The sequence below is a fragment of the Uranotaenia lowii genome, chromosome 3 (genome assembly GCF_029784155.1).
Source record: "Uranotaenia lowii strain MFRU-FL chromosome 3, ASM2978415v1, whole genome shotgun sequence".
Lineage (NCBI taxonomy): Eukaryota > Metazoa > Arthropoda > Insecta > Diptera > Culicidae > Uranotaenia > Uranotaenia lowii.
This window is the reverse complement of record NC_073693.1, coordinates 92402662-92410371: the sequence shown is the minus strand read 5'-3', so window position 1 is coordinate 92410371 and position 7710 is coordinate 92402662. Positions and strand designations below refer to the sequence as shown.

The following is a 7710-nucleotide window of genomic DNA, read 5'->3' as shown; positions in this document are numbered from 1 at the left end:
TCAACGATCTGGGCGTGATCCTAGACCATCGGCTGGAGTTTAAGACTCATACGAATTACATCGTTGATAAAGCATCTAGAAGTCTTGGCTTCTTATTTCGCGTAACCAAGGAGTTCAAAGATGTGTACTGCCTAAAAAGCTTGTATTGCAGCATCGTTCGCTCAATTCTCGAATATGCATCAGCAGTTTGGTGCCCATTTTACCAGAATGGAGCCGAACGAATTGAGGCTATCCAGCGGCGCTTCATGTCGTATGCCCTGACACACTTGAACTGGCTAGATCCGTTTCGTTTACCCAGTTACGAAAGCCGTTGCCGCCTAATTGATTTGGACACACTTCATGTCCGCCGAAACGCTGCACGTGTTTTAGTCGTAGCGGATCTCCTCGCATCGAGAATTGACTCTCCCGTGTTGCTGGAAGCTATTCCCCTCAGTGTGCGACCCCGAGGACTAAGGAACCAAAATCTGCAGCTCTATGTTCCAATACGGCTGAACAACTACGGAGCCAACAGCGCTCTTATAGGACTTTTTAGAATTTTTAACCACTTCGCCGAGTACTTCGATTTCAACGTTTCAAGAGCCACTTTCCGAAGAAAAATTTTAATGGTATCGAGGACTGTGTAGGCTAAGGTAGTTTTTAGCTTGTTTGTAACTCATTATTTTATTAAGCTATCATTAGGATCAACAGGTGATTCGTTGATGTTTTTACACAAATAAACAAACAAATAAACACATACTCGATAAAGAAATTAACTTTTTTTTTATTAATCATTTATTTTTCTTTCGAAGACTCGTTTGCTGTTAGGCCTTTGGAGCCGAGTGATATTTTACATCTTTCAGATGGGAATCCTTTTCTTGGTTAACGATTCGATCGACGCTTCCATTTAGTAATAAATTTAACTGATACTTTTAAAAGTTAATCAGAATCAAAATTAAGTGATGAAGTTATAGCTATTTAGTTTTTTGCTCATTCAGTCGACAATTGTGAATAGTAATCACTAGTCACAAGGCTTTCAGCTTCTTAATTAGATAAATTTTGAGTTGCAGAACAAAATTTTTGTGGAATTGCAATACAAAATTTACAATTCATAGTTTCAATTTAGTGTCGTCAATAAAAATGTCTTGGGCTTAAAGTGATATGGTGCTAAATAGCGCCTGAGGATGGACTTTTGGGATAAAGTAAGGCCCGTTAAAAAAGATTTATCATTTTTTGTGCTCGAAATTTTTCTTGGAAAAATCTCCTTGGAGGAGTTTAACCACTAAAGCAATACACCTTCCTCCCTCCGCCCCACTTCCACGGCCTTGATCTTGGGTCATCGCTTGAGTTGATTAAAAAATCTCAATCCAAATTTCATCACCCGATCAGGAGGGAAAAACTAAATTATATCAAGATGAGATATTTTGATACTAATTTTTTCCTATCTAAATGAGTTATTATTCAGTACTCGTAGGATGTTAAAATATCTCAAATTATATCAAAAAATCTATACGATCATAGCTAAATTATATCAATTTTAGATATGCTCCTATCAAGATTATATCTCGTTCAGATAGCATAGTTTGATATTGGGCAGAACAAAACCTATCAAAATTATAACTTATCAAGATATGAGTGCTTCGAGAAAAATTTCTAGTGGAATGTCAATAAACCATATTATTGACTAAAACTATGTTTCATTTTTGGTTTCCCAAAAATTGGATCCAATTTAATGGATCTGTTGAGCGAAATTCATTAATGTACGGTTTGGGCCGTTGACTTCGATGTCCGTGTTTCAGAAAAAGTTGTACATATATCAAAATAAGATATAATCATTTTATTTTGGGACAACCCGAAAAAATTCTTTATCATTGAAAATTATCTCAACCCCATTCAAGTCTGTCAATCAGAATAAAATATAATTTAGATTGGAGAAACTTAAAATCTAATTTTTTCAGTACGTAATTATAACTGAATCAGATGTAAATATCTTGGTGAGATACGATTGAGTTATTATTTTGATATGCTCTTCTGATCGGGCATCGCACAGTGGTGCAAATCCTTAGACAGCAGGAAAAAATCATATTATCAAGTGTGTGACAACAAATTTTATTATTCAGGATTCGAATTAATAATATTAAAGAAACGTTTTTATGTAATTAGATATTTTCTAGGAGTTTTCATACACCGTCCATGGAATAAACAAGAAAGTCATTTAAAACATGAAAATAATTAAAAAAGGGTTTTTTTTTATTCTTAACTCCGAACAATTAAAAAAGGAATCTATATCTTGAAAAATTCATAAATGTCTATAACAAAGTGATGTATTATAATTAATTTTACAGATTTGAGATGAAAAGCTTCCTCAATATCATGAAATAATGAAGTTTGAATTAGTTTAGAGCTCAAAATTGGGTGATCACAGAAGTTCGATTTACTCTGTTAATTTTTCAAAAGCAAAAATATAGCTTACGCTGTTGATCACGGTGATAAATTATTAAACGTTGAATAGGTGGAACTTTCAACAAAAACATTCTTTTAAATCAGCTGCTAGTTTTTGTTATATTTTGAACACAATAGCTTTGAATGGAACAAGTTTATTTGAAAAATATTCAATTTTCCATTTGGAGCCTCAAAACCTGTTAAGTAATTTTGGAAAAAAAACATTGAAAAAAATTCAATACCCTTTTTTCCAACTTTCCACAAACAATCTTCAATAAAAAACTTTTGAATCATTTTTGTCGATTTTTTTTTTATTTTGAATTAGGTACTGTGTGTTGTCGCCCTGTGTAAGCATATTTTTCCCACATTTTGTTGACATGTGTACGAATCGTTTGCTGCTTATATTTGACAAGCTAAAATGAATCAACTTTTCAATTAATTTAAGCGTCCACAAACTGCACCGACGGAAAACTTAACATTCAAGACAAAAATATGTGTTTGTAACCAAACCTAGAATTCAATTATTTGTTAAATGTTAAATTTCTTTAAATTATTTGTATTAATGTTAAAACTTAAAATATTGAACCAGTCTAGTATAAGAAACAACATACCAGTGAGTTACCGAATGAACTGTTTGGAAACGGTAACTCACCAACCAGCTGACCAAAGCAACAAAAAAGTCAGCATAAGTTAGTCTGAATAAAGTCTCGTAGCGGCAACATCAGCTCCGTACTTTGATTGTTTGTTTGTCGGTCGAGTAAAATTAAGTCCAATAAAGTGGTGTTTTATTTGTTGTAAATCGGTCGTCTTTTGTGTTTTAAAGCACATCCGAAACCCAGAACAGAAGGATTTGTGCTGTGTGTTGTGTGCGGACTTGAATTAGGTGCAACAAAAACCTTCCTCCTGACCCGTCGGCAGTGGAGAAGCAGCGAACCACAAAACCAATAGCGCTAAGGAATCGACCGCCCCTGGGTGTACCCGCTGCTGGTGTTTATTGCTGTACCAACAAACAGCAATTGGTAAACCCTCCGATCATTTTGAACCCGGTAAGCTACCCCCTGAATCCTCAACATTGGTCCTTCGAGCCGGATCGGAGGAATTCCCCACACGGAAGGTAGCGGTGAGTACACCATTTTATTTACTCGACGCGCTGGCTGCATCAAATTGGGCCATTTTGCTTGCCTTTTGTACTGCTGTACATTGTTCGACGAGCCGAAAAAGCGCACAAAGGAACCAAGCCAAGCCGTTTACACAAATCCATCAGCAGCTGTTAATTGTGATCGGCTGTTATGTTTATGCTCTACACCGGTCAGCAAAAATTGGAAAACTTGGATTTGATGTTTTTTGTTGATTGAAATTCGGACTTTGAATTTTTATTGGCGAATTCAGTCCTTTTGTACCTGAGGCAAATATTGGCAATATTGATTGAAATTATATGCGATTGGGTGTGAGTGGGTGGCAGTCTTCGCGAAAGAATTGTGTGTCGCGTCGGGAAGGATTTTTTCGTCGATTTTAACACACAATTCTCGGTTTCGTTTCGTTTTAAGTTTGATACACCGCGACGGGAAGGATTATATCGTACGATTTGTATCATTCTTCGTCGTGTAGAAGTGTAAATCCGCGACGGGAAGGATTTAATCGTACGATTGGTTTACACTTCCGCCGTCGTGTTAAAAACCAGTACATCGGTTCGGGAAGGATTTCGTTTTCGTTTTTTGTGCTGTGTTTTCGTTATCGTACAGTGGTGGTAGCAAGTGTCAGTGTTTTTCAATATGCCGAAAACCAAGTCAGACGAAAGAGTGGAGGATGCTATCATTCGTCGCAAGGCCATCCTGACAAATCTATCGGATGTTGAAAGGTTTACGAGAGAGTTCAACGTAGATCGTGATGCTGGGCGCCTTCAAGTTCGACAAGATCTAGTTGATCGGATCTACGACCAGTTCCAGAAAACGCAAACCGTCATCGAGAAGTGGGATGGACCAGATCGGCTTGAAATGCGTTTGGCTGAGAGATCAACCATCGAAGAAAGGTTTTGTGAGGTGAAAGCATTCCTGTTGAACAACATCCCGGAAAGGTTGAACAGTTCTACATCAGCAGAGCCGACCGCAGCAACCAGCACAGCTATGTTTCACCTACGCCTGCCCAAAATAGATTTGCCGAGGTTCGATGGTGATTTTTCGCGATGGTTGTCGTTCCGAGACACGTTCAAGTCCATGGTACACTTGAATCCAGATGTTCCAGCGGTTGCAAAGCTTCAGTACCTGCTTCAGAGTTTGGAAGGCGAAGCCAAGAAACCTTTCGAGTCCGTAAACGTTGAGGCTGCCAATTATCTTATCACTTGGGAAGCGTTAATGAAGCGGTATGATAACCAGCGGTACTTGAAACGACAGCTCTTCAGGGCAATGTACGACATTCAACCTTTAAGGAAAGAGTCTTCAAAGGATCTTCATACGTTGACAGATGATTTTGACCGCCATGTGAAGGCCATGGCTAAACTGGGTGAGCCGGTAGGTTACTGGGATACTCCACTAGTGAACCTACTGTGCTACAAACTGGATCCAACGACTCTTCGAGCCTGGGAGGAAAAAACGAGCGACCTTAGAGACATCACCTATCAAGAGCTGATCGATTTCCTGTATTCTCGAGCGATGATGCTGAAGACGATCGTCTCAGAGGAGCAGCACTACCTGCAAACGATGCCAACGAGGATGACGGGATCCCAACCGAAGAAGCAGTACCGATTAGTGGCCAATCCTGTTGCGTCGGATACAAAACCTGATCCACCGCCGTGTATTGTATGTTCGGAACGACACCATCTGTTTCGCTGCAGGAAATTCGCCAGTTTCTCTCCCAACAACCGTCGTCAAGTTGTTACATCGCATCGTTTGTGTTGGAATTGTTTCAATTTTGGACATTTAGCAAGAACATGTTCCTCTCGACACACTTGTCGTTTCTGCAACGGAAGGCATCACTCTCTCCTCCACGATGCAATCAAGGCCACCTTTTTCAATTCGCTGCCGGAACCAACGTCGTTATTGTCGAATTCGCCCCTACCAGCTCCGCAGCGCAGTACCGCCCCTACAGATGCAGATCCGCAACCATCAACTTCGAGCCAACAAGTATGTATGACTGTTCAGGCATCAACCAGTACAGTTTTGCTAGAAACGGTTATGCTTATGGTGGTTGACAGTACGGGAAAGGAAATTCCGGCTCGAGCGCTACTTGATTCCGCTAGTATGTGCAGTTTTATGACGAAGAAGTTGGCCAACACCCTCGATCTCCGCCGTTCTACCGTTGACATTGCCGTTTCAGGGATTGGTGAGTCATCCAAGCAGATCAAGCGCCAGTTAACAGCGAAGATTCGTTCAACTGTATCCAAGTATGCAACGGAGCTAGATTTCTTGATCCTGAAAAGGCCAACAGTCTGCCTACCGACTGTGGACATTGATGTTGCTGCTTGGAAAATACCCGATGTCAACCTGGCTGATCCATACTTCTTCATTCCTACGGACATTGACCTCATTGTGGGCGGAGAAGTGTACCACGAACTTCACAGTGGCAGCAAGATTTCCCTCGGCATTGAAATGCCGACTCTAGTTGAGACTGTGTTTGGATGGGCTGTATCCGGATCGGTTCCAATAAATTCCTCCGAAACTCCCCGGTTATGTCATCGTACGACCATCGATCGAGACCTAGAACAATCCATCGAAAGGTCCTGGGAACTCGAATCTCTGTTGCCGTCTCAAGCTCTGTCAGCTGAAGAAACAAAGTGTGAAGAAGTGTTCAGTGCTACCACCACTCGCGATTCGTCCGGTCGTTTCGTTGTTAGATTGCCACTCACTAGTTATCCCCTGGTACGTGTTGGTGAACCAAGATCCATCGTCGAGCGCCGCTTCCAAGGTCTAGAGAGGAGACTTAAGCGAGATCCTGCCCCTCGAGAAGCCTACGTTTGTTTCATGGCCGACTACGAACGTTTGGGCCTCATGATCGAGTTAACTGATCCAGTAGACGACTCTGTCCCCCACTGCTATCTACCACATCATCCAGTCTTCAAGGAGTCAAGCACAAGCACCAAGGTCCGTGTTGTTTTTGACGCTTCGTGCAAGACATCAACCGGTTACTCCATCAACGATACGCAGTTGGTGGGACCTACTATCCAGGACGATCTACTGTCGATCATTATGCGCTTCCGAACCCACCCAATCGCACTCGTAGCCGACATTGAAAAGATGTACCGCCAAATACAACTGCACCTGGACGACTCGCCATTTTTGGCCACCCGCACCTTAAAACGCCTCGCTGAGAATGAAGTCAGTCGTTTTCCTGTTGCCACCCCAGTTTTCAAGAGTGACTTCTACGTCGACGTCTGTTTGACTGGTGCCGAAGATGTCGATTCTGCCGTTCAACTCCGCCGAAAGGCATCTGCTCTAGTTGTTTCTGCCGGTTTACCACTCAAGAAATGGGCATCCAATGTTCCTGAAGCGCTTCGTGGTATTCCTCCAGAAGATTTGGCTGTATCCGCAATCCACAGCCTGCAGGACGATCAGGATGTCTCCACGTTCGGACTTGTTTGGGAAACGACGTTGCACTGTTTTCGTATCCAATTCCCACTACCAGCGTCGTACCAAGCTGATTGGAAGGATTTTCACAGCACGCAAGATACAACCGTTACGATCCAAGTTCCTCGCTACGTGTCTTCCGCCAATGCCACTTTTTACCATTTGCATTTCATCTCGGAAGCGTCGGAGAAGTCCCATGGAAGTTGCTGCATGCGGTACTTCCGCTTGTTGAAAGCTGCTGCACGGAAGTCGGAAAAGGACCCATTCATGATGCTAACCACCGCCGATCTGAAAGAAGCAGCCTTCGTTCTGTATCGTCTTGCCCAGAAACAGGATTTTCCTGAGAAGTTAGTCACCCTTGCATCGACCAGTCGCCTTCCATCTTCATCGCAGTTGAAACACACCCGCATCAAACTGAATTCAAATGGAATTATTCGAATTGTTCTGCTCGTGAAACTCCTGCTATTAAATCTGTTGGCGAAGTATTATCATGGGAATTTACTTCACCTCGGCCCACAACTAATGCTCCCCACGATCCTTCAAAAACATTGGATCATTGGAGGACGCAATCTAGTGCGCCGCACATTCCATGAACGCCACAAGTGTTTCCGAAGCAGACCGAAGATGATCCTGCTGATGAACGTGGTCAACAATTGGAGAACCGGTCACCGCAGTTCCTGGAAATCCGCAATGAGTAGAGTTGCACTCTAAGACAGCTCCTGCACAGAATTTT

The 7710-nt window shown here is 41.9% G+C and overlaps 1 protein-coding gene across 1 annotated transcript; it reads left to right on the top strand.

Moving 5' to 3' along the window:
- Nucleotides 1-4190: 4190 nt before the first annotated feature.
- Nucleotides 4191-7688, top strand: LOC129752416 (uncharacterized). The gene has a single exon (XM_055748200.1). It carries the CDS (start codon nt 4191-4193, stop codon nt 7686-7688), a length of 3498 nt encoding a protein of 1165 aa, XP_055604175.1.
- The last annotated feature ends 22 nt before the right edge of the window (nt 7689-7710 follow it).

Bases quoted from the DNA above. Each gene is read 5' to 3' on its own strand.
- LOC129752416 (XM_055748200.1), top strand. From the start codon at position 4,191: ATGCCGAAAACCAAGTCAGACGAAAGAGTGGAGGATGCTATCATTCGT.